This window comes from Ursus arctos, unplaced genomic scaffold (assembly GCF_023065955.2).
Source record: "Ursus arctos isolate Adak ecotype North America unplaced genomic scaffold, UrsArc2.0 scaffold_32, whole genome shotgun sequence".
In the NCBI taxonomy this organism is placed as follows: domain Eukaryota; kingdom Metazoa; phylum Chordata; class Mammalia; order Carnivora; family Ursidae; genus Ursus; species Ursus arctos.
The window spans coordinates 20482723-20509925 of NW_026623008.1; the positions used below are offsets into that span (position 1 = coordinate 20482723).

At 49.7% G+C, this 27203-nt stretch overlaps 1 protein-coding gene across 2 annotated transcripts; it reads right to left on the minus strand.

Moving 5' to 3' along the window:
* Nucleotides 1–2549: 2549 nt before the first annotated feature.
* On the minus strand, nucleotides 2550–26604 carry PTAFR (platelet activating factor receptor). Of its 2 annotated transcripts, none has more exons than XM_026516901.4 (2): nucleotides 25953–26604; nucleotides 2550–5784 (listed from the first exon to the last, which is right to left on the minus strand). In XM_026516901.4, exon 2 carries the CDS (start codon nucleotides 5738–5740, stop codon nucleotides 4712–4714), a length of 1029 nt encoding a protein of 342 aa, XP_026372686.1. In that variant the 5' UTR covers nucleotides 5741–5784; nucleotides 25953–26604; the 3' UTR covers nucleotides 2550–4711. The 2 variants fall into 2 exon arrangements, with proteins under 2 accessions (XP_026372686.1, XP_026372688.1); XM_026516903.4 differs by lacking the exon at nucleotides 25953–26604 and adding an exon at nucleotides 23982–24452.
* Between the last annotated feature and the right edge of the window lie 599 nt (nucleotides 26605–27203).

Genomic DNA, 27203 nt, shown 5'->3' on the forward strand with positions numbered 1-27203 from the left:
GAGAATGACTTGCTAGCAGGTTGTCAAGGGAAGCAAGATTTGTATTTCAGCAACACTAAGTCTGCACAAAACCCAGGTGTTTTGCAAGAGGGTTTTGTTATATCTGTCCGTAGCCTTCGGTCTCAAAGACAAATATAACACTGATGAGTGAAAACGAGCATAAATATGCCCAGTTCTCATCAACTGTGCCCTACACTTACCACTCGGTGTCTGTGCGTCATCTCGCTGCGGTGAGAGACCACATCTCGCTTCCATCAACACCCTGTAACTGAGATCACTGGTGTGCGTCTGAGGTCAGGGCAGGATGAAGCCTTCTCGACACACCAGATGGCTTGGAAATCCTGATGGGTGATGTTTCATCAAAAGAATTACAACTCGGGGGCGCCTGGGAGGCTCAGTCAGTGAAGCATCTGCCTTTGGCTCAGGTCATGATCCCAGGGTCCTGGGATCAAGTCCCTCATCGGGCTCCTTGCTCAGCGGGGAGCCTGCTTCTCCCTCTGCCCCTGCTCATGCTCGCACTCTCTCTCTTAAATAAATAAATAAAATCTTAAAAAAAAATTACAACTCAGCTTTTCCCATAATCCTGTCACCAAGAAGAAAAAGACACAGGTGAGCAGCCAGCTCTGTGTCCACTGCAACTTTGTGCTGTGCGACTTCTGCACTCACTTAGCCCTTCAGAGTCCCATGTTTCCCCTCGTGAGATGAAGGGATTGGACCCTCCCAGCTTCACAATGTTCTGATCTTCTGAAGAACCCCTGACATTTCTTTTCAAATAGGGACATGGAACTTTGAAAGAATGTGTATTAAATTCCTGCCCCGTCTATCTCTCAAGAGTCTCCTTAACCCTGTCTTTTTTTTTCTTCTTCTTCTTGAGCAAGCGACTGTTTAATAGTGGTCAAAGCGAAAGTAGCCTTTCAAGGTGGGAGAGCGCGCAGGCCCAGAGCTGGCAACTGCCTCCTTAAACCCTTTCAAAGCAAATGCATGTATATGTCACCATGTCTGCTGATGCTACACCCAGGGGAGCAGTAAGCTTTGCAGACAGACGGATCTCAACCCTAGACCTTGTGTGAGAAATGGTGGATACATAGATGGTTAAGATTCAGGTATTGCCCCCAGGATCTGGAAGACAGACACTGAGGTGGACAAACTTCAGTAACTATAGTAATTAAGACATAAAAATGGTGGCCCCTGGGGCGCCTGGGTGGCTCAGTTGGTTAAGCACCCGACTCTTGGTTTCAGCTTAGGTCAGGATCACAGGGTCTTTTTTTTTTTTTTAAGATTTTATTTATTTGACAGAGAACAGGGGAGAGAGTAAGAGAAAGGACAGGCAGGGGGCGCAACAGAGGGAGAGGGAGAGGGAGAGGGAGAGGGAGAGGGAGAGGGAGAGGGAGAGGGAGAGGGAGAGGGAGAGGGAGAGGGAGAGGGAGAAGCAGGCTCCCCACTAGGCAGGGAGCCTGATGCTGGGCTCGATCCCAGGACCCTGGAATCAGGACCTGAACCAAAGTCAGCCACCCAGGCGCCCATGGATCTCAGGGTCTTGGGATCACGCCCCAAGTGGGGCTCCACGCTCAGCCTGGAGTCTGCTAGAGATTCTCTCCCTCTGCCTCTGCCCCTCCCCCAGCTCATGCGCGTGCGTGTGTGAGGGTACAGTCACATGGAAGGGAGGAAAGAAGGGAAGGGACCCATACACACGTGCTCTCTCTCTCTCTCTCTCTCTCAAAATAAATAAATAAAATCTTTTTAAAAATAGTTGTATTTTATGCTTATATTCATTTTCTATGTGTGGCAGGTGCCACTGGTTTTCACCTATAATTTAGTTATAAAGCATCCTTTTAAATAAAGTTTTTTTTTCTTTTCAACTTTTTATTTAAATTCTAGTTAGCTAACATACAGTGCAATATTGGTTTCTGTAGTAGAAGTCCATGATTCATCACCTACATTCAACACCCAGTGCTCATCATAATATGTGCCCTCCTTAATATCCAATCACCAATCTAGACCATCCCCCATCCACCTCCCCCCATCAACCCTCCGTTTGTTCTCTATCGTGAAGAGTCTTTTATGGTTTGTTTCCCTCTCTCTTTTTCTTTTCCCCTCCCCTATGTTCATCTGTTTTGTTTCCTAAATTCCACATATGAGTGAAATTATATGGTATTTGTCTTTCTCTGACTTATTTCACTTAGCTTAATACCCTCTAGCTCCACTCGCCTCATTGCAAATGGCAAGATTCCATTCTTTCTGATGGCTAGTAATATTCCATTGTGCATATATACACACCACATCTTCTTTATCCATTCACCAGTCAATGGACATTTGGGTAAAGAGATAAAAAGTGACTCTGGGGGCGCCTGGGTGGCACAGTCGTTAAGCGTCTGCCTTCGGCTCAGGGCGTGATCCCAGCGTTCTGGGATCGAGCCCCACATCAGGCTCCTCTGCTAGGAGCCTGCTTCTTCCTCTCCCACTCCCCCTGCTTGTGTTCCCTCTCTCGAAGGCTGTCTCTCTCTCTTCAAATACATAAAAATAAAATCTTTAAAAAAAAAGTGACTCTGTTTAGAGCAAAATATTTATTAAGTAAACATACAGATGGTACACGGGTATTGAAAAATTGCGTATGGGAGAGATGTACACAAATGACTGAAAGGCAAGAAACACCGAGCTTTGGCATCTAAGCATTCACCTTACTCGGAGACGAGATGCAAGTCATAGACGCTCACTCAACTAGGCTTAAGCAAAATAAGAGAATGCATCCTGACGAGGGATCTCACAGGACCCAAAGGAAGGAATGCAGATGTTGGGCTTAGAGAGGGCCTGGCCCGGAGGAAGAGGGCAGCAGGCCCAGGAAACACCTGCCCTCCTCTCTCCAGGCTTCTGGTCTCCCTCTGGTCTCTGCTTTGCTCTGCACATTCCCATCTTCTCTCTGAGCAGGTCACCCACCCTCCCCTGCCCCACCTCATACACATAGACACACACACACACACACACACACACACACACGCTCACAGCTCCGGACTTGTACGTCTTCAGGTTAGTGATCTCCAGAGCCTGAAATAGCAGCCCTGGTTCTGGCTGCTTATTCCTGAGAGAGAGAACCTGACTGGCCCAACTAGAGCCAGATGCCCACATCTCCTCCGTTCAGCTCCTATCAGAGGATCAAGGGGAACGTGTTCTCAGAAAAAGGGAGACTCTGGCATGAGCAATCCCCCTGACCAAGAGCACTCACCGCTCCTAACAACCCAATGAGGTAGGAAATTGAGCTCACAGTCCCTCGGTAGGAAGTAACAGAGCCAAGACTTGAACCTGGGTGTGTGTGACACCAAACCTCAATTCTGCTGCACTGTCCACCTCGTCACCATCAGCTGAGTTCAGCCCACAGCCACCAGCCCAGACCCAAGCAGGTTACTGGCCCATGGGGAAGTGGTTATCAGAATCAGCCCCCTAGACAGGAAACAAGGATCTCACTTTACGGGGTTATGGCTGGAAGGGAGGAGGATGTCTCAGAAGGAACACAGGGCTCTGACAACCAGGGCAGGCTCCTCCAAGCCCCTGAGTCTGTGGCTGCCAGGTTCACACCGCGGGTGCTCAGGGTGCGAGAGGAAGCTCATTTGAATACATTTGCCGAAAATCCCAAGGAGGCATCTAGAGATCCTTAAAAGAAGCTGACACTTCTCTTTTGCACCCAAAATTCAAAGTGCCTGCTGGCCCTTGGGACCATAACTGCTCCTCTCACCTTTTGGAAGCTAAATTAGGAGGGCTCCCCATCCCCCACCCCCCACCTCCCTGCCCCGGAAAGCCGGGTGGTAGATGAGACCTGACAGGCTCCTCCCACTCTGGAGGCCTCACCCACACACAGGTCCTTCTCCGCCTAAGTGCCCTTTCTCATGGAAACCTCTGAGCAGCGTGGTGCCCTGGATGCCCCCAACTTGGCTTTGAGCGGTCTCTGCCCACCCACAGTGGGGAGCTGCCCCACAGGAGGTAATTCATCAGATGACGTCATCATCAGAGACGGATGGATGTGGCAGTCGTGTCTCTCCCACTCCCCCAGCGCTGACCGAAGCCTGAGGCAAGGCCTGTGCAGAGAGACACATTTGCCTCAGGAGACAACCTCTCCATCCTAGCTTTTGACCTGTGCACGTCTTACCTTCTCTGACACCATTCAGGACAGGTGGTTGGATGAGTGGGAAAAGGTTCCACTGAGCCACGTTTCCTAAGAAGTGTCACAAAGACCTTGTGCCTCTGAATGGAGACAAGGTGGCACTATCCTAGCTCAAAAGTCTTCCCCAGAGACACCACCACACAACCAAGAGAGGACCCCTTTCCCCAAACCCCCTTCTCTGCCTTTATGGTGACAAAGGTAGCAGTTGCCCAAAACGTCAGGCCGTACAGGCTCGGGGCAGCTGCCTTGGTAGGGTAAACAGGGTGGCTCAGAGTCTGCCCCCAAGGTCTGCCCCTGGCCCTGACATTCCCTGCAGAGCTATCAGACGCAGGGATTCAGGATGAGGTCACCAGCCAAGGTTATTATTCAAGTCCTGGATTTCCCAGCAGTCCGACCCTGCCATCACTCCCACCTTGGTGAGGTAGCCTCCATACTTAAAGGGCCCTTTGTGCCCAGGGAGGGCATGCCCAGACCACAGCAGAGACCCCTTCATCCCCCAGGGCTGTCTGTGATGTCCCTGAAGGAGAAGGCCCTGGGCTTGGCCCCAAGAATCAGGCACTACTTTTTGAGGGACTGGGCAGGGAGGTGGTTGAGCGGCATGACCACTTCAGTGCCGGTCTCCGAGGTGGCCCGGGAGCACTTCCGGCTGCTGCGCATGCTATAGAACTTCTCCGTGAGGTGCTTGCGAAACTTCTTGGTGAGGAAACAGTAGATTACGGGGTCCAAGACGCAATTGGTGCTAAGAAGGCAGAGGGTGACCTGATGGGCATCGTTGATTGCCTGGTGGAAGCGAATGTTCTGGAAGCCCAGCTCGGCCAGGGTCCAGGGCAGCTGCACGAGGTGGTGGGGCACGAAGCATATGATGAACACAGCCAAGACCGTGCAGACCATCCACAGAGCCCGGCGCTTGACCTCGGCGTTGTGCTGCAGCTGCACGGGCTGCGAGAGCAGCCGGCGGATGATGACCAGGTTGCAGAAGAAGATGATGAGAAAGACCAGGAAGAAGCTGAACACGAGGAAGACGTGGATAGTGAGGACAGGCACGCTGCGCTGCTCGTAGTGCTCAAAGCAGCGGGTGACGTTGCCCGAGCCGGCCTTGCTGGGCACCACGTTGGTGGAGTCCAGGATGAAGAAGTAGGAGGCCGCAGCCACAATGGCCACCCAGATGACCAGGGACACGGAGAAACCACGCCTGCGGGTGGTGGCCTGAGCTGTCTTGATGGGCCGGGTCACGGCCTGGAAGCGGTTGTAAGTGATGACGGCCAGGAAGGCCACCGAGCAGTAGGTGTTGATGAAGAAGAAGCAGCCAGCCAGGTTGCACAGGAACCCGGGGAGGATCCAGTTGCCCTGGTTGTGGTAGTAGACGATCCACAGGGGCAGGGTGACCAGGAAGAGCAGGTCAGCCACCGTGAGGTTCACCATGAAGATCTTTATCTCGTTGAGCTTCTTGGAAGGGTACAGGCAGGTGAAGACCCACAGCACGTAGCTGTTGGCGGTGACCCCCAGCACGAAGATGATGCTGTAAACGATTGGGAAGAGGGTGTATCGGAACTCAGAGTCCACACGAGACGAATCATTCGCCCCCATCGCCGTGGCTGGAAGGGGCAGTGGTCATAGAATCCTGCGCGTGCCTGGAAGACCACACAGGAATTCTGGTTAATGAAGGGTCAGAAAGGGCCTGTCTTATTTAATCAATTCCAAGACTCTCATTTTGCACAGTTTATCTTATTTTATTTTTTTAAAAGATTTTATTTATTTATTTGACAGAGAGAGACAGCCAGCGAGAGAGGGAACACAAGCAGGGGGAGTGGGAGAGGAAGAAGCAGGCTCCTAGAGGAGGAGCCTGATGTGGGGCTCGATCCCATAACGCCGGGATCACGCCCTGAGCCGAAGGCAGACGCTTAACGACTGTGCCACCCAGGCGCCCCTCATTTTGCACATTTTAAAAACTCTAAAGTTGGCGGTCTCTTCCAATCAATTGGCGGTATTTTTTCTACATAAAATAATGGTGTGTTTTTAAAATGAATGGCGTCTGAGATTCGGGGAAATCAATGGCAATTCAGTTTCTTTTCTCTCGTTCCATTTTAAAACATACCCTTTCATTCTGTGGCTTCTTTTGACTTAAAGTTTTAGATAATCTATTTCTGATGATAAAATACATTAAAATTTATATTATAAAATTTTTAATTTTCTAATAACATTTAAATATTTTTCTATTGATGAAATTGGAAATGCAAATTTCGATGGTAGATGTTCTACATTAAAAAATAATTTATGGGGGCTCCTGGTTGGCTTAGTCGGCAGAGCATGTGACTCTTGATCTCGGAGTCAGAGGGTTCAAGCCCCACATTGGGGGTAGAACTTACTCAAAATAATAATAATGATTTATGTGCTCATACAAAATCTGGAAAATACAGAGAATTATATTAGGGTGACCCAAAGATGAAATACTAGCCAGTCTTCAGAAAGAATGAATTATATCTGATCGTACTGACATGGAGGGACGCCTGGGCGGCTCAGTCGGTTAAACATCTGCCTTCCACTCAGGCCATGATCCCAGAGTCCTGGGATCAAGTCCTGCATCGGGCTCTTTGCTTAGCAGGGAGCCTGCTTCTCCCTCTGCCTGCTGCTCCCCCTGCTTGTGCTCTCGCTTTCTCTGACAAATAAATAAATAAAATCTTTGATTGTACTGCCATGGAGAGTTGTCCCTGGATAATGTTGTTAAGTAAAACAAGATTTTAAAAATCTGTGTGACACCGTTATATATGTGTGTTTGACATCTAGAAAGTGACCCGGAAGACTATAGCTTCAAGAGTAGACAGTGATCAGTAACCTTGGGGAAGGTGAGATGGGCTGGGTGGGAAGTTTACCTATTTTATGCTTCCTTTGTTTGAACTTTTTTAGAAGGCTTCATTGCTTTAGTAATTGAAAGAAAAAAAATTTAATGAGAAAGAAAAATATAGGGGCACCTGGCTGGCTAAGTTAGTGGAGCATGTGACTCTTGGTCTCAGGGTTGTAAGTTTGAGCCCCTTGTTGGGTGTAGAGATGACTTCAAAATAAAATCTTTTAAAAAACAAGGGGCGCCTGGGTGGCACAGTGGTTGGGTGTCTGCCTTTGGCTCAGGGCGTGATCCCGGCGTTGTGGGATCGAGCCCCACATCAGGCTCTTCTGCTATGAGCCTGCTTCTTCCTCTCCCACTCCCCCTGCTTGTGTTCCCTCTCTCGCTGTCTGTCTCTCTCTGTGTCAAATAAATAAATAAAATCTTTAAAAAAAACAAAAAACAAAAAAACCCAAAAAAACAAAAAGGAAGAGATGAAGAAAAGTATACGGTGTGGACTCCGGTAGACAATATGTCAAATGATTAAGATGTGCTCATGGTTCGTGAGACATAGAGCAGCATCAGGCCTCGATACGATGCACTGAAAAGGCTGTAACATCGTTTCTGTGGTTTTCTTGCCAGAACTGCATAATCTCAATTTAGTCGTGAGAAAACATCAGACAGACCCAATGGTGAGACATTATACAAAATGATTAAAAATGTCAAGGTCATGGGCAATGAGGAAAGACTGAGCAACTGCCATAGATCAGAGCATATTAAGGAAACGTGTGACAACTAAGTACAATGTGGGATCCTGGATTGTATCCAAGAACAAAAAAAGATCGTTAGTGGAAAAGCCAGGGAAGTTCAAATAAGCTCTCTAATTAAAATAATATCATATCAATGTTCATTTCCTGGTTTTGATCATTGTATTATAGTTTTATAAATTGTTAACATTAGGGAATGTGGAGCAAAGGGCATCATGCACTCCTCGTACTATTTGTACTATTTGGCAACTTTCTGGAAGGCCTAAAAGTATTTCAAAACAAAAAGCCTTTTTAAAAGTATATTCAAGGGGCGCCTGGGTGGCTCACAGGGTTAAGCATCCAACTCTTGATTTCGGCTCAGGTCATGATCTCAGGGTTGTGAGATCGAGCCCCAAGTTGGGCTCTACACTAGGCGTGGAGTCTGCTTGGGATTCTCTCTCTCCTCCCTCTGCCCCTCCCCCTGCTCATGTGCTCGCTCCCTCTCTCTCTCTCAAAAATTAATTAATAATAAAAAAAGGATTTTCCCTTTCCCTCTGCCCCTCCCCACCACCACTCACTCTTTCTCTCCAAAAAAAAAAAAAAAAAGTATATGAAAGAAGATGAAATTAACCCTAATCCCACTACCCACAGTCTGGTCCGTGTTCAACAGCATCTTCCCCGCCACCCACTCTCCGTCAGCCCCAGTTGCTCCCTCCTCTCCTGTTCCTGCCACTCTGTTGCCAGCACATGAGCCTGGAAGCCCCTCTGATGTTTGTGCTGCAGCTGGGGCGCGGGGGATGGGAGGGCAGGAGGCCCAGATGGGGTGAAGCCAGGCCCGAGGCTCCCCGTCCATCCCGGCACAGTGCAAAGGGAACAGCATTGGAGCCAGGGGCTTCCCCGAGCGCTAGCTCATTGGAGTCTCACAAAACTCTCCGAGGTAGGAAGTAAAACCCCATTTTTACAGACTAGAAACAATCTAGGCTGTTTACGTGATTGTTCAAGGTCACGCAGCTATGAAAGCGTGGAGCCAGCGTCTCACACCCAGCTCTGCGCGTTTGCTCCTTCACACTTTCCGCCGAGGATTTCGGAGCGCCTGCTGCACGGCCGGCCCACGGGGGACGCAGGGCGCACGGGAGCGCACAGGCCTGCACTCGGGGAACCGACGGGCTCACGCGGCAGGTGGACAAAAGCAGTTAAACAGAGCTGCTAGACCAAGAAAAGGGGGTGCTGGTATGGCGGATACAGAAAGATATACCTAGAAAAGAGGTGACATTTCCTGTGAGCCCTGAAGAGGAGGAGTGTTCCAGGCAGAGGGGTCTGCACCGGGCCAGGCCTGAGGCCGGAAGGAGCAGGGCAGGTTGTAGGAACTGAGAAAAGGACCACCAGTCGGGTGGCCGTCCCCCTGACCTCTAGCTGCCATTCCTTCCTCATCTCCTGTTATCGTCCCACCAGGGTCCAGTCAAATGGAGCTCCCCGGTGGGTCTTCAGACATGCTCAGGCCTTTCCTGCCTCGGCCTGCCAGCATACGCCCATGCCAGCGGTGGAACCCTTTTCCCTAACCGCACCCCACGTGCACCTGGCCACCCCACTCGTGCTCCAGACCTTACCTGAATTTCACGTCTTCGGAGAGGCCTTCACCAGGCCAGGTCAGGCCCTGCCTCAATGCCCCCCGTCCTTCTGCGTAAACCCCAGCGCAGTTGTGATCACATTCCTGTTGGTGTGATTCGTAACACTCTCCCACTTGACTGTGAGCACCAGGAGAACAAGGGCCTCGTCTGTCTCTTCACCTCTACTCCCAGCACCATGAACCAGTAAAGGAGTGGGTGACAAGCCTCGTTGCTTACAACCATCTCTTTGGGAGCTCCGGAGCAGTGGAATCACTTGAAGAAGTCTCTAGATACTTACAGGTGAGTTTAAAGAACCAACTGGCTTTAAAAGCAGAAACAGACCCACACATCAAGGGGACAAGCCATGGTTGCCAGAGGGGACAGTGGTGGGGGAGAGGCAACATGGGTGAGGGGAGGGGGAGGTGCAGACTTCCAGTCATGGAATGAACGAGTCACAGGGATGAAAGGCACGGCACAGGGAATGTAGTCAATGGACTAGAATAGGGTTGTCGGGTGACAGATGGCAGCTACACCTGTGTGTGAGCACAGAGTCACACAGCTGTCAAATCACTGTGTTGTACAAAACTAAGAGAACATTGTATATCAACTGCATTTCAGTTGAAAAAAGAAAAAAGAAACAACTAGCTCTAATTGGAATTTTGGTAATTCAGAGAATTTGTATGCTTTGCCCCATTTAGTGTGGTGGTGGTGTGTCTAGGCTAAATTCAATAAACGTAGGTTTCATTATGCCGATAAATAATTGTGATTCCTTTAAAAACAAAAACTCAGCCGCAAGTCACATGATGAGTTAAGTTGTTTTGAATGACGCAGCTCTGTGCTGCTTCCCCGGCAGTGAAATTGCTAACTTCTGCTGGGCTGGGATCTTTTCCCCTCCTAACCGTGGTCCTGCCATCCTATCCCAAAGCTCTAGGATAATACTTCACAAAGGGTGCTCTGCAGAAATGAGAGAGGAGAAAGGAATAACTCTGAGAACTTTCAGGGGATTCATGAGGTCAAAACTATTGTCATTGCGGGACCTGGGTGGCTCAGTCGGTGAGGCGTCTGCCTTCAGCTCACATCATGATACCTGGGTCCTAGGATCGAGCCCCTCATCGGGCTCCTTGCTCAGCGGGGAGCCTGCTTCTTCTTCTCCCTGCCTCCCCCCATGTTCTCTCTCGCTCCCGCTCTCTGTCTCTCTCTCAAATAAATTTTTTAAAAAACTATTGTCATAATAATACCAAGACATTATTTGCCCTTTCATTGTGTTGACATTTGCACTGATGGTACAGAGTGAATAAAACCGCTGGTTCTCAAGCACAAATCACGGCAGTGGCACCAAACGGGAGTCGGAGCTGTATTTTCACAGCCGGGCACTACTCAGTGAAAAATAAAATAAAATAAAATAAAATAAAATAAAATAAAATAAAATAAAATAAAATAAAATAAAATAAAATTTAATTTAATTAAACTAAAAAAAAAGCAAAGCAGCCAATTTCCTTGATAAAGCAAGGAAATTATTAGTTATATTAAATCTTGAGTACACATCTTTTTAATATTCCGTGTGTCTAAATGGGAAATGCATCGTTTTCTGCAGGAAAAGCGCTTAGGCCACGGAGTTGTAAGCTGAACCTTTTTGCGGATCATCACTAGCACTTGAAAAAACGACTGACCGACTATGGTTTTTCAGATGTGGGTATCCTATTTGCTCAAATAAGAACAAAGGGAACCCATCACTTCAAGGAAAACAAACAACGGTATTTGTTGCCAACAATAAAATTCGAACTTTGGAGAAAACTAGTATCTTCGGAAAAACTGTATCTGCTGGTAGGAGTTTGACAGCTTCCTAATCCTTGAAGAATTTTCTGATGAGATTGCTGGCGATATTGATGAATGTAACTTTTAAAAAATCCTTTAGGGACAGGTCCGTGTTTGGAAAACCTGCATAACTTAGTGAACCGGTAGTTTCCAAATGAGGAAGGCCAGTTTCATAATTATGCATCAATAAAAGAATCAAAGGGCACGACAGGTCCAAACATAGCTGCGGAACAGATTGCAGAAGGTTCACTGGTATGACGTAGGGTCCATATTGCAACTGACTTTTAAGAAACTACCATTTCTGGAGCTTTGTTGGCGTATCAAAGAAGAGCACCATCAATTATCTGAAAAAGGCAGTAAAATATCCCTCCCACTACAAATACATATCGTGTAAGGGCAGATTTTCTTCATTTACTTCAACCGAAACAACGTACCATGATAGACTGAATGCAGGGGCAGATATGAGAATCTAGCTGTCTTCTAGTAAACCCATGGTTAGAGCGATTTGCAAACAAATATAAATCAAGGCCACTCTAAATTAGTTGTGTTTTGAAATTGTTAGCTACTTTTTGCTAAAAATGTTATTCGTGTTGCCATGGAACGAGCTTATCATTGGGTTTTGTATTTAAAGACAAAAATTTTTCAGAAGGCTTAGTTTTAATTTTGAATATGGAAAATACGGATGGGGGTGCTGCCTGGAGGGCTCAGTTGGTTAAGCGTCTGCCTTCAGCTCAGGTCATGATCCCAGGGTCCTGCTTCTCCCTGTCCTCCTGGCTCGTGCTCTCTCTTGCTCTCTCTGTTGCTGTCTCTCTCAAATAAATACATAAAACCTTAAGAAAAAAAAAGAAAAGAAAATACTGATGGATATAATCCATGTAAACAAAAGCTCTCTGAGACCCTCAATAATTTTTAAAGATATAAAAAAGAGGTACTGAGACCAGAAGATTTTAAAATTGCTGCTCAGAGAGAGAGAGAGAGAGAGAGAGACAAACCAAGAAAGACTGTCAACTATAGAGCACACGCTGGGGGTTACCAGAGGGGAGGTGGGGGGGGGGAGTGAAGTAGGTGAAGGGGGTTAAGAGGACACTTGTCACAATGAGCACCGAATAATGTAGAATTGTCGAATCACTATATTGTACACCTGAAACTAATACAATACAGGATGCTAACTACGCTGGAATTACAACGAAGAACTTAAATAAAAAATAAATAAATAAAATCACAGTCCCCTCGCCTTTCCTTTGAGCCCAAGATGCCCATTTCTCAGGGACTGGCCCTGTTTCTTTCTCCTGCTGGACCTTCATGCCTTGGGGGGCCCTCTTCCTGGGACCTCAGAAAGACGCAGAGGGAGCCCACAGCTGGGCAGTGCGTGGGGTTCCCTCTGACTCTTTGAAGAAGTCACGTCCCTACCCATCCCCACCATCCAACCCCACCCCTATGTGAGTCCCTTCCTCTTCTTGGGTTTAGGCTCCAGCTTAGTGGGGTGGAGGCAACGCTCCACTGGAAATAGTCTTTCTATAGCCAGAGGATTCAAGCCAGGATATCTCCTTGGGCCCTGTCTCCTGTGCCATGCCTGTCCAGATCTGTTGAGAAAGCCTTCCCACCAGGATCAGGACTGGGGTAAGGCTTGTGGAGGCACCCACCTAAGTGCAAAATGTAAGGGGTTGCTGAAATCCTCAGTGATCAAGATTAATAATATTTTAATGTACTATCTTAAAAAAATCAAAATCAGTATTTCAGATTGTTCCTTTTGCCTCAGGTACTAACATGGCTCTGCCTGGCACTATTATGATCCTGTCTTCATTTAAAATTTTGGTATTTGTTCATCATGAATTTTTTTTGCACTCATTTAAAATATGTTTTCTCATTATGTGAATGGAGCACACACCCAGGTGAACCCAACTCACCCGTTCAGTCCCTCATCCATGCATTCGCTAGACAAGCACCCACTGCTCCAGGCCCTGGGCAGGGTGCTGAGGCCTCAGAGAACAGACCCAGTCTCTGCCCTGCCAGGGCCCACAGCCCGTTCTGCAGAAGAGAGATTCAGAAGTAGACAAGTGACAGGTGTTATGATGGTGGAGTTTCCAGAAGTCGGGGTAATTCTGAGATGGTGCCCCTACCCAGACCTGAGGATCAGGAGTGACCTCCTGCCAATGCGGAAGGACGAGAAGGAGTTAGCCCCGGGCAGAGGGACAGCGCGTGCGGAGTCCCGGAAGAGAAGGAGAGGATGGACCTTGTCCTCGGGGAACTGGAGACACCTGGTCTAGCTAAACCTTAAAGTGTTGGGGGGGATGGTGAGGAGAGATAGGGCCCACAAAGTAAGTATGTATTGGTCAACTTAAGAAAGGTCTTGAATATTAGGCTAAGGAGTTTGTAGAAAATGGGGGTTCACTGAAGGGCATCGAACAAGAAAGGGCCAACCCTGGATCTGGGTTTGGGAAAGAGAGCTTTGACTGCCGTGTACATAACGAACCGGAGGGGCTTCAGACCAGAAGGAGGGAGACAGCATCCAGACAACTGCTGTTGTCGCCAGAGGAGGCTTGGAGCGCGAAGGGGCAAATGGAGGAAGTGGATGGTTGTCCAAGTTATTTGGGAGACTGAATGGACGGAATTTGGTGATGGATGGAAGACAGATCGGGACTGCCAGGTTTCTGGCCCAGATGACTGGGTCTGGGGGTGGCACCCATCTTCATGGAGAAGACGCTGAGGAGGGACAGTATGGGGGTGCAGAGGATGAATCCAGCCGGGGACATATTTGGAAAGCCTCGAAATTCTGGAGGATCCAGAGTTAAACCCTGAAGAGCCCAACATTCCGTGAGAAGTCAGAAGGGGAGGAGAAACCTGTGAGGGAGGCAGGGACAGGACAGAGAGGTAGGAGTGCCATGCTGGAGAAGCTTTCAAGAGCACGGAAGTGGGGGCCAGCAGCAGGAAGAGCCACAGGGAGATCAAGTATGATGCAGACAGAAAAGTAGGGACGCCTGGGGGGCTCAGTCGGTGAAGGGTCTGCCTTCGGCTCAGGTCATGGCCCCAGGGTCCTGGGATGGAGCCAGCTTCTCCTTCTCCCTCTGCCCCTCCCCTTGCTCATGCTCTCTCTCTCTCTCTCAAATAGATAAAATCTAAAAAAAAAAAAAAAAAAAAGAAAAAGTAAAGCAAACACAGCGTGTGGCGACAGGGAACTCCAGCTCCCACCATAGTCGTCAGGAGAGCGTCCTCCAAAGCATGAGTTGAGGAAGGAGGGAGAAACAAGGAGGTGGAATGTTAATTCTCATTCAAGAAGCTTAGTTGAGCAAACAATTGCTGTGTGAACCTTGCTTGTATCCTGATTCAAACAAAGTAACTGTAAAAACTAGTTTTTAGACAATTGGAAGAACTCAAACACAGACTCCGTATTAGCTGGACTTAAGAAATCAATGTTAAGGGGCACCTGGGTGGCTCGGTTGTTAAGCGCCTGCCTTCAGCTCAGGTCATGATCCCAGGGTCCTGGGATCGAGTCCCGTGTCAGGCTCCCTGCCCAGCGGGAAGCCTGCTTCTCCCTCTCCCACTCCCCCTGCTTATGTTCCCTCTCTCGCTGTGTTTCTCTCTGTCAAATAAATAAAATCTTAAAAAAAAAAAAAGAAATCAATATTAATTTTGTTAGCTATGATAATGATATTATGGTTCTATATTTTTATATGTTTTAATTCCTCTTCTATTAGATACATGTAGTGAAGTATTTATAGGTAGAAGTATACGGTATCTCGACTTTGCTTTACACAGTCCAGGAAACACGTTCCTGCATGCTACTCTCCATTCCAGAGTCAGCTTCCCTGTAAACCCAGCCTGAAACAGTATGCCATCAGGTCTGTCTGGGCCTAGAGCTTCCCCAGCCCACAGGCCCCCACAGGAAGCCCAGCACAGGCCTCTTCCTTCCCGCTACAGGACCAGAATCAGTGTGGGGGCTCTTGGGTGGAACCCCTGCCTTTGCCCAAAGCCTTGCACTGGGGGCCTCCAGTACCTGTCACCCTGGCTCTTCCTACATCCTCGGTCTTCCCAGATCCTGGCCTTCGTGGGACTCCCACTCTCTTAGCCTTCCTCCCAAACTTAGCACCCAGCCGTCCCTCTGCAGTGGAACCCTTTGACGTCACCCAAAATGTAATCAGCTGAGTTTTTTCTGGGCCTGGCGGCTCAGGCCTCATGCCTTTGTTCATGGTTCTCTCCCTCGCTCTGCCTGGCTACCTACTGATCACGCCTGAAGACTGCCCCGGCCTCTTTCCCTGCAGCTGGTCCTTCCTCAGCCTCCCTGCCTCTCTCACACCTGCTGTCTGCCCCCAGACCCAGTTAAGTCTTCATCCTCTGAGCTCCCATAGCATATGGCTTCTTATACCATTGAAACTGCCTGTGTGTCCTTTTGTCACACTAGACCGCAGCTCCTGGAGGGCAGACGACATGTCCAGTCATTCACCTGACAGGAACTGATACCCTGCTGGGGGCTGGGCACTTCGTGGGGGATACTGCACGAATAAACCAGGCAAGACTCCTGCTCTTAAAGAGCTTACACCCTAGTCAGGGAAAACAGACCAAAACAGAGAGATAAAAGAACACAATAATTTCAAAATGTGATGAATTCAATAAAAGAAATAAAGATAGTGACATGACAAAGCTTGGGTGAGGGGCTGCTTTAAATAGAGTGACCAGGGAAGGCTTCTCAGAGGAGGTGACTTATAAACAAAACCAGAGGAAGATTTATCCTGAGGTCAATGAAGCGTAAGCTTCAGGGCCCCTTCCTAACTCTGCTGTCTAATTGTGTATTTGCAATTTGGTCACTTTTCAGCAAGAGAGCCCCCAGATTATACAAGCTTTAGTGTCCTGTCAAAACCCAAATCTTCTGCTGGCTGAAATCTAAAAAGCAAGAAGGAACAAGTCAAGAGAAAATCTGGAAGAAGAGTATTCTAGGCCGAGTGTCTCATGTGCAAAGGGTCTGCCGCGGGAGTAAGCTCATCGTATCCTAAGATAGGCACAGATGTGTCACGTTCAAGGAACTGAAAGCTTCATGAGGTCCTAGAGGAGTGAGAAGTGGGGACAACTGGATGAGATCTGAGGGTAACCAACCCCAGACGGCTCCTAAGCCATGGTGAGGAGGTGGAAGTTTCTTTTACGAACACTGGAGAGCCGCCGGACTGTATCAGGAAGACGAGCAACAGGATCTGACTGCCCGGCTGCCGGGCAGCGAAGAGATCGTCGGGGACAAAGGGCAGGCAGAGAAGCCATTTTGGAGGCAAGAGGGCGTGGTGACGTGGACCACAAAGTGGCCTTTCCAATTCCCCCCCGCACACGCGTGGCCAGAGCAGGAGCCTGGTAAGCGTTTGTTGAGTCAACAGATGTCTGGCAACCAGTAATTTTGACCTCTGTGACCTTTCTGTGAGAGCTGCAAGAGGCCGACCCGAGGGGACGGAAGAGGCCTGACCCGCCCCGTGACAGAAGGGCAGCGGCAGCCGCCGGCTCCAGAGAGCAGCCGCCCCGCGACCAGACATGAGCCTCCACGGCCTCACAGACGCAGATCGCGGTCCTCGGCCCAGCGGGACCCGCTGAGCTTGTTGGAAACACGGACTCTCCCCCTCCACCCAGACCTGCTGTACCGAGCCTGGGCTTTCACAAGACGGCCGGGTGATCCGTGGGTACGCTGAAGTTTGAGAAGTGCCGTGCTTCAGCCCACTGGCAGCCCCATAGTCGACTAACCTTCCACCTTCTATGGCTCCCCACTGCCCAGGATCAAATCCAAGCTCCTTTCGCACCTCATCTCCCTCCAGCCTCTTTTACTGTGCGCCGGGTATTCCAGCCACACTAAACTTCCTGCTGCTTCTCTGAAAACTTTCTTCTCAAACCTCTGTGCCTTTGCACATGCGGCTGCCCCCCTCCTGAGAGTGCCTTCTGCCTCTTGCTTGACCTACCAAACTCCTACTCTTCCTTTAAGACCCAATCTAAAGAATGCTTCCTCTAGGATGCCCTCCCTGATTTCCCCAGGCAGAGTGAGTTAGTTGCCTTCTACTTTCGGTCACCGTGGAACTGGGCACGTTCCTCAGATTAGCACCTGATACAGTGTGTTGTAAGTATTGATTTCTATGGCCATTTCCTCACCAGGCCGGAGCTTCTGGAGGGCAGGGACTAGAACTTTTTCATCTCTTTATCCCCAGTGTCAGACATTGAGTACTGAATGAATGAATGACCAAGCCCCTCATGACTATTCAGCGGAAACTGGCATGAAGGAAAAGTGTCCAGTCTCTCTGGGGAAGGCACAGGAGGATGGGGAGAACGACCCCTTTCTACGGTCAGAAAGACCTGGGTTCATACCTGGCGCTGCCATTTGTGTGCTGTGTGACCTTGGACGAGTGACTTCGCCTCTCTGTGTCTCAGTTTCTTCATTTGCAAAATTTTACAGTTAAAACAGTGGTTCCAAAAATAAGCAAAGTGGTCACAATAGTCGGGCCTCCCTCTCTCCATTGGCTCAGCCACATGAAGTGAGGGGAGGGGACTATGGTCACCACTGTCCCAGGGGCTCTAACCCACATAGTGACTTCCCTGTCAGCTCTGGACAGGGCCTTAGTTTAATGCCAACAAATTTTTTAACGGGTCAGGAAAGGAATGAGCACTTGGAGGTAGAAGGCAGCCGCAGCCCCGACCAAACAATCATACATGAGGGCACAGCTCCCTGATGCCTCAAGTCTGGACAGCAGCCCAGGCACAGCTCTCAACTAGGGGTAGGCAAGGGGAGCCATAAATATTCATAGAGAGGAAAGAATCCTGCCATTTGGATACCCCCTCCTCTACCCTGCACAGCATTCAGTCCCAACCCCCTACCATTCCCATACTGTCTGGGAACATCGTGCCCCTAGGGAACCCGGACTCCCATTCTCAGCTGAACAGTCAGAGGGGAGGGACCACCTGGATCTGGAAGGAAGTATGTGCTGGTTACTTCCCCAGTGTGGACTGTGGGCTGGGAAGTTGGGTTTACCAGTCAGCCCAGCTCCTAACATCTGTGGGGCCATTCAGGGTCGAAACTACAAACATCACGGGGCCCCGGGGTGGCGCGGTTAGTTGAGCATCTGGCTCTTGATTTTGGCTCAGGTCGTCATCCCTGGGTCGTGGGATTGTCCTGCCCCCGACCCCCACCCCCATCCCATAGGGTTGTACACTCAGTGGGGAGTCTGCTTCTCTCCCTCTCCTTCTGCCCCTCCCCCCTACACACAAGAGTGCTCTCTCTCTCCCAAATAAATAAATCTTTTTTTTTAAGTACAAATGTCTAAATATTTCTAAGCTATAAATCACTCACATTCAAGTTCATGCAGATCTCATGCACCAGCAGCTCCTTGCAGTGCTGCAAGCCTTGGGGTACAATCACCAACACAGCTCGGGCTAGAAGTGGGGTGTGGGAGGGGCTCGGGCTCCAAGTGGACGCCCAGAAGCTCCTTGCTGTGGGTAGGGCATGATGCAGCCAGCCTACCTAAGCTTAGGGGCTGGGTTAAATATACAGACACTACATACCCATGAATACATTTCCTCCTCAAGTCGCTCGCTCTCTCTCACTGATGAAAGAAAGAAAGAAAGAAAGAAAGAAAGAAAGAAAGAAAGAAAGAAAGAAAAGAAAGAAAAAAGAAAAATGAGTCAAAGAGGGGCACCTGGGTGGCTCAGTTGGTTAAGCGTCTGACTTTGGCTCAGATCATGATCTCGGGGTCTTGAGATGGAGCCCTGAGTCGGGAATCCATGCTCAGCAGGGAGTCTGCTTGTCCCGCTGTCCCTCCTCCAGCTCGCGCCCCCCCCCCAAATAAATAAATAAAATATTAAAAGAATAAAAATGGGTCAAAGAGAAAAGGAAATTAAGAATACAATCCCATTTATAATGGCATCGAAAAGAATAAAACACTGGGAATAAACTTAACCAAGGAGGCAAATGACTTGTACATTTTGAACTACAAAGCATTGCTGCAAGGAATTACGGAAGACACAGATAAACGGACAGACATCCTCATTCGTGGACTGGAAGACTTAATATTGTTACAGTGTCCATACTACCCGAAGCCATCTACAGATCCAAAGCCCTGTCAAAGTCACAGTGGCACTTTTTGCAGAAACAGAAAACAAAACCCTAACATTCAGATGGAATCTCATCTCGAAGGACTCCAAAGAGTCAAAACACTCTTGAGAAAGAAGAACAAAGCTGGAGGCCTCACACTTTGTGATTTCAAAACATATGACAAAGTACAAAAATCAAAACAGCATGGTATCAACATAAAGAACAATAGATATAGACCTTGGGACAGAACAGAGAGCCCAGAAATAAACCCCCACACGTATGGTCAAATGATTTTGACAAGGATGCCAAGACTACACAATGGGAAAAGGAGAGCCTTTCCAGTGAGTGCTGCGGGGGAAACTGGAGATCCACACGCCAAAGAATGAAAAGGGACCCTTCTCTTGTTCCACATACAAAAATTAACTCAAAACAGATTAAAGATCGAAACATAAGATCCAAAAATGTAAAACTCCTACAAGAAAACATAGGGGGAAAGTGTCGTCTCCCAAACACGCAAACAAGCAATAATTTCTCAGATATGACACGAGGAATGCAAGAAACAGAAGCAAAAATAGACATATGGGGGGGACATCAAACTTTAAACATCTGTAGCGAAGGGAACAGTCAACAGGGAAAAAGGCACCCCAGAGAATGGGAGAAAAAATTTACAAACCATACACTGGATAAGGGGTTAATATCCAGAATATTTAAAGAACTCTTACAACACTATAACAGCAACGACAAAATAATCATAACTGATTTTAACATGGGCAAAGGACTTCAGTAGATTTCTCCAAAGGAGATACGCAAATGGCGGACAAGCACATGAAAAATGCGCAACGCCACTCGTCGTCAGGGGAACGCACGTGAGCCCCACAGTGATACAGCTCCTCGCACTTGGTACGACGGCCACTCTCAAAAACACAGAAAATAACAAGTCCTAGTAAGGATGTAGAGAAATTGCAACCTTTGTGCGCTGTTGACGGGAATATAAAATGATACAGTCAGGGTGGAAAACAGTACAGTTTCCTCAGAAAATTAAAAATAGAACTACCACATGACCCAGAAATCTTACTTCTGGGTACAGTTCCAAAAACAAGATCTTGAAGAAAGAGTCGCACACCCATGTTCACAGCAGCACCATTCACAACACCAAGAGGTGGGAGCCACCCAACTGTCCGTCAACAGATGGGTGGGTAAACAACACGTGGCGTGTATGGAGAAGGGAAAACTACGCAGCCTTCAAAAGGAAGGGGTCAGGTCACGTGCCACAGCAGGGATGAACCTCGAAGCTGGGATTAAGTGAAACAAGCCATTTACCAAAAGGCAGGTCCTGAATGATTCCATTTATACGAAGTATCCAAAGTGTTCAAACTCAAAGAAACACAAAGTAGAATGGTGGTTGCCAGGGACGAGGGGGAAGGAGAAACGGAATTGTGGTTCAGTGGGTATAGTTTCAGTCAGGCCAGATGGGAAAGTTCTAGAGACCGGCTCTACAGCAATGTGCGTATAGTGAACAATACTGCTGTAATGTGTACTTAAAAATTGTTAAGAGGGGACATTTATGTCATGTGTTCTTACAATTAAAAAAACCTTTTCTTGGGATGCCTGGGTGGCTCAGTTGGCGAAGCGTCTGCCTTGGGCTCAGGTCAGGATCTCGGGGTCCTGGGATCGAGTCCCGCGTCAAACTCCTTGCTCAGGGGGGAGCCTGCTTCTCCCTCTGCCTGCCTCTCCCCCCTGCTTGTGCTTGCTCTCTCTCTGACAAATAAATAAATAAAATCTTGAAAAAAAAATGTTTTTCTTGACGGACCCAAGCAAGGGAGGTTTGAAAGTACATTGTATATCCTTAACTTAGAATCCTAGGGCTCACCTTTAACACCACTGCTGTGCAACTTCCGTAAAACTGTGGACCCTCTCTGGGCCTCATCCGTAAAATGGGGACAATGACACATGGGGCTTTTGTGAGCACCCAGTGAGATAAAGGATACGGAGTGTTTGGAAAGAACAGTGGTTAAGACCACAGACTCTGCTCAGACAAACCTGGGTTCGAATTCTGCCTCTATCTTGTCCTAGCTTGTGACCTTCACCAAGGACATCACTCTCTGAGCCTCAGGTCCTTCCTTTGTGAACAGAGCTGATGATATTCCAAGCACGTATCTCCCCAGAGTGCTATGAATATTCGATGAATAATGTGTGTAAAGGGCTTAGCACAATTCAAGGTATTCACGATCAACAGCTCTAAAAAACTCTGTCTACAGGAAATCCAATTTGCTAATTAGATCAGATCAAATGTTTCTCAAAATAACACCACGGTCATTGCAATTGCTCCCATCGCGCTCACGCCAGCCTGAAGCCACTTACACCCGGCTTCCAGATGTATCAGCTCTGAAAGGTTCCGGGAACCAGTCACATCTTTCTGGCAAAATGTGATAGTGATAGCTGGCAAAATGCCATCAGCTGATTCTTACCCAAGATAGTTCATTTGACCTCCCATGGGCCTCTGTTTACTCATCTGTAAAAATAAGAAGAAGAATACTTCGTAGGGCTGTTGTCAGGATTAAATAGAAAATGCCTGACCCATATCACAGCTCAAGGCACGCTGGCTGCCGCGAGTCTGACGTCTCCACCCCAGACAGTCGGAGATGCCGCCCGCCGTAGCCGTAACACAGCGCATCGCCCTGTGTTGTAATGGCTGTTGGTTTCTTTTTCCTTTGAGTTTGGAATTCCCTGGTGCAAGGCTTCTGGCATTTCCCCAGAATGTACCACAGGGCCTCCTCCACAACAAACACTCCAGAAATATTGACTAATAGGGCCATCTGGGTGGCTTATCGGGTAAGCATCCAACTCTTGATTTTGGCTCAGGTCATGATCTCAGGGTCGTGAGATAGAGCCTAGTGTTGGAGGGCTCTCCCCTCCTTCTCTGTCCCTCCCCCCAACTCGCGTGTATGTGCTCTCTCTCTCTGTCTCAAAAAAAAAAAAATTACTAACAGATAAACACACACACACAGTGTCACATTGTCCCTCAACCTTCACTTCCAAACCCTCAGACACCAGCCTCCGTCACTCCCAGCCCTTAGATTTCCTGAGGCCTCTCGAACACGACAGTTTAATCATTTCTCTTCTGTGAGTCCTACTTTTCTCATGTATAAAATGAGAATAATATCAACATTGACCTCACAGGACAGCCCTGAGGTTGAAGGCAGGCAAACCTCTAAAGTGCTTGGCGCATAATAGATGCTCAGTGAATGAGTTACTCCTATTCTGACCTCCACTGTTGCTTGGCATTTGGGCCCTGGCCTGGCGATTCTGGCCATACTCTTTAAAGATTCCCCTCATGGAGTGCTTTTGCTACCATTTCTCCAAGAAGCAGAGGGATCTGGGGGGCGGAGGGGGGGATTGAAGGAGCAAGTATCCTGACCTCTGGGGAATTCTGGGCTCCCCACAGTTTTGAGTACAAGGAGTCCACCACCATGCCTGGCACATTTCTGGGTGGAAAAATGGAATTCCTTGTCTAGGAGAGGTCAGGGACAAGGCCTAGGGCCCTTGAGGTGGGAGTGGCCTGGGTACCAGATTTTCCCAGTCTCCCTCCTCACACAGGGCCCTTCCCTGACCCCAGGAATACATATTGCCCTGGTGAGACTCAGTCTCTGCCCAGCTTGGCTAGGACATCCCCATGGAGGTGGGGGACCCTGAATGTGGCCTGGGTCTTTCCTTCTGGCTCCCAAATACCCAGATGGTATCTGTGAGTCCCCTCCCCCTCCCTCCTCCTTGCTTCTGGGAAGGAGGCCAGGGCAGGGAGGAGGGAGTGGAGAGGCACTTCTTCCTGTGGGCTTCCTTGTACTGGGCTTACCCCTCTGTTATACCAGGAATCACACCAAAGGACTACGCCTTCCAGCCTGGGAACTCCTGTGTCCCTCCTGCTGGTGCCCTCATGGGTACCCAGGGCCCAGCCCAAGGGAAAAACGTAGGATACAGGGCCTAGGGCTTAGGGTCCCACAGACCAGGATCCACATGGGGCTCTGCTCTTCCCTACCTGCTCTTTGGCTCTCAGAGTCTCCCTTTCCTCATTTGCAAAATGGGGATAATAGAACCTTCCTCATCAGGCAGTTGTAAGAGCAGAATGAAGCGGTCTATGCAAGCAGCTATTGCTCAGTAACTGTGAGCTCCTCCCCACCCCTCAGAAAATGTTTGTTGAATGAATGAATGAGTGAACCAATCAGCCGTGCATCAAACCGGCTGCAACCAGGGGCAGCTGAAGAGAAATCACAGGACTGGGGATCAGAGGATCACTCTGGTCTCACCCATGCCCCCCACCACCTTGAGTGAGTGAGTCTCTTCCCAGTTCTGAGCCTTGCGATCTGTATCTGAAAAATCAGCCGGGGGGGGGGGGGGGGCGGGTGCTGCAGAGGGGGCGGAGGGGGGGCAACCTCAAGCATTCAAGCATTGTTGTAATAAGATGGGTAGGAGTGATAAAGGATTTGTCAACAGTAAAGCACTTGGTCAATTGAAATGGACTTTAGAAACTATAAACTGGCCTGCAGGAATGTCTGACATGCTTCTCCCACCAGCCAGCTGGGCTCAGCACCAAACCCAGGCCCTAAGGGTCCCCCTCCCACAGAACTAAGGGGGTGGGGAGGGGCTGCTGAGTGGTGGTCCTCCCCCCACATATTCTCTCTTTTCCTCTGTCTCTCTCTCTCTCACACCTACACACACACACACACACACACACACACACACAGAGTCTGGCTTGGGATCCTCTTTGGCTGAAGACACAAGGGAAGAAAGGTATACCAACCTCTCAGCTGGTTTGGGGGGTGATTCTCCTTCTGGGAGCCGCTGGGCTGTACCAGACTGTCCTATGGGTTGGTCATGTTCCACACGTTCCGGTGACTATGGCCGAGCCGACGCCCCCGCATAGCCCACACGACCACAGACACACAGCAAGAGGCTTCTCTCCCCACCCACCCTGCTGCCAAGGAGCCCAATGGGGGCTGGTCAGAGAGGTGGAGGTGCTGGGGACCCAGCATTTGCCCTTCTGGGAATGGGCTCCACGCCCATCCCAGATGCCCTCCCCCAGGTCCAGTCAGGGCGTGCTCCGCTGGGGCCGCCTCCTGGGCCAAGCCTCATGGGGGTGGGGGAAGGAGGGGCTGCCACCAACGAAGAGGAGCACCCCCTTCTCCTCGGCAAGGCGTGGTTCACAGGCCTAGTGTGGGGAGGAGGGGTCCCTCTAGAAAGGTCTCCCTGTAAAAGGACAAACAGACAGGACCCCCGCCTCTCATCACACCCCCGCCCACCCCAATACCAACCAGGAGCAGGAACTCAGTCCTGGAGGCTGATTTTTTCATGAACCCCATAGACTATAATTCCTTGTCCAAACCTTTATTGGACAGGTGGGGAAACTGAGGCCCAGAGAAGAGAAAAGATTTGCCCATGGTGACAACAGGATCGGGGGCAGAACTGGGACCAGATGCAGGGCGCTGGCTTGCTGGCCATTCTCTTTTAAGTACCGCATATTACTTCGTCATCCATCTATTCCATTCATATTCTAAGATTGTCCCGCTCGCCAAACACCGAGCTAAGGGCCAGGACACAACAACGGACAAGACAAGGCTTCCTCTGAAAGGCATTGACGGTAAGCAGGACGGCGTCCGGACGCGTAGTTCGCTTTTGAGCCCCATCTCATGACTGACAAAGTGGTTTCCCACCCAGCCTCTTACTTCATCTCCCCCCACAAACCCAAAGGTCAGAACTGTAAACCCTAATCGACGAAAGAGGAAAGCGAGGCTCCTGAGTTGCCAAGGCCCAGACTAGACACAAGAGCTAAAATCAAAATCCTGCCAATCCCGAGTGCCCAGCTCAGGCCCAGGGCCGTCGCCTCTTGTCCAGAGCAGACTTCTTTCTCTGGCTGCATTGTCAGTACCTAAAGGAGGGACATCTCTTTCCTTTGTTTCCCTAGCACTTGCACACATGCACACACACACACACACTCACACACGCTCACACACACTCCAAGTACCTGGAACACAGCTGCACATTCAGAGCTAAATCAGAGCTGCCCGAAGGCTTACGGAGACTCTGCGGGCTCCCTCATTCTTCACAGGTGAGCAAGTGTCTGGACAGCGACCCTGGTTCACCGGGCCACGCCTGGACCTCCTGCCCGCAAAGGACAAGGAGAGACCAGCCTGTGCCCTGTCCCTCCCACTTGGGACCTGTTGGGGGAAACCTGTTGCAGGCCAGGCCCTTTGTCCCAATAGCCTGGTTGTCTTCATCATTCCCCAGGGACACCTGGCCTCTCCTGAGTTCCTCAGTGCCCAGCCCTGCACCAGACCCGGTACTTCTCCCGACAGTCCTGCTGGGGAGGCAGAACTATCTTCATTCGACAATGCAAGAAACTGAGCTGCAGAGCGAGAGCGTAACTTGGCCACCAGACTGTGTGCAGCTAGTCAGGCTGACGGCATTCAGCTCCCCGAGATCTAGATAGCCCCCTCTCATCACCATCGTCAGCTCCCAGTGAGGTCTCTGGGGTCACTTCAGCATGGCCCTGGCCTCAGACAACCAAAGTGGGGAGCTGGATTTCCTGGCAAGTTTGGTCACGAGGAATCCTTTCTAAACACGAGACTCTGAGCCTGAGGAAGATGCCAGAAGAGTCCCTTCAGAACAGAACCACCCGTTTGCTCAGGCACAGGCGAGGGGCACGACCTTGGTCTCCTGAGGACCTTGTCACACGCCTCCCCCTTGCCCAGCCAGCGCTGGGACCCCCCCTTACCTTTGTCAGGGAAGGCTGAGCGGCCGCGGCAGCAGGATCTGAGTGTCTGTTTGCAGACCCAGCCTCCGTGCTATCTGGAAATTGCAGAAGTGAGGAAACAGAGCACACCACTGCCAAGTCACCCCCAGGGAGGAAATGCTGTGACCCGAGGACTCCTCCAACGGGTGGCACAGAACCTCCAAGCTGGGTGGCCAGGCCCTGACCACCGCTCAGAGGGTTCTCACAGAGCCAGGGGCAGGCTGGGGTGTGGGCAGGGGCCAGCGTGCCAGGGAGCTGGGACACAAGAGAGAAAGCAGAAAGTGAGAGCGTGCACTCCCAGGAGAGAGAGGCTCAGCATGAGAGTGAGGAAGAGAGAAGAGAACTGAGGGACCGAGAAAAACAGAATAAGAGAGGGAGAGAAGGGGACAGTCAGGAAAACAGTGAGAGAGAGAGAAAGGCACACAGAGAAAGACAGACAGATGTAAACACAGACAACATGAGAGGAATGAGGAGACATGAGGCCAGAAACGAAGGAAATTGGAAGAGAACATGATGAGGCCGTGAGTGTGTGCCTGGTGTGTGTGTGTCTGTGTCTGTGTATGAGCGTGAGAGAAAAAATGAAAGAGAGGGAGAGACAGCGAGAACATGATAAGGATGAGAAGATGGGGCTCCTGGGTGGCTCAGTTGGTTAAGCATCTGCCTTTGGCTCAGGTCATGGTCCTGGGGTCCTGGGGTCCTGGGATCGAGCCCCACCTGGGGCTCCTTGCTCGGCGGGGAGCCTGCTTCTCCCTCTGCCTACCCCCACTTGTGCTCTCTCTCCCTCTCTCTCAAATAAATAAATAAAATCTTTAAGAAAAGAAAAAAAAGAAGAGAAAGGAAAAGAAAAACAAGGAAAAGAAAAGAAGCGAGAAAAGAAAAGAGAAACGAAAAGGGTGAGAAGGGAGGAGCTCAGAAGAGCTGGGCCCGGCACCCCAGTCACCCAGAAGCACGGAGCCCCAGGAGCCCGTGGGGGCAGCGAGCTGTGGGCAGGAGTGGGCATCAGAGCCCCCATGCAGGAGCGCGGCAGCGTGGGAGTTCGCGGGAATGAGCGAGGGTGAATGGGGGGGGCAACGGGGTGGGTGAGGGCAGGTGAGTTTGTGCATGTGAGTGAGTGGGAGTGCGAGAAGGTCCGTTGGCTGGAGGCTTTGGGTGCATACATGACAGATGGGCCAGAGCTCCCTGCCTCAGCTTCCAGTCCATTTACTGACTCCTTCATTCAATGAGTAAACATAT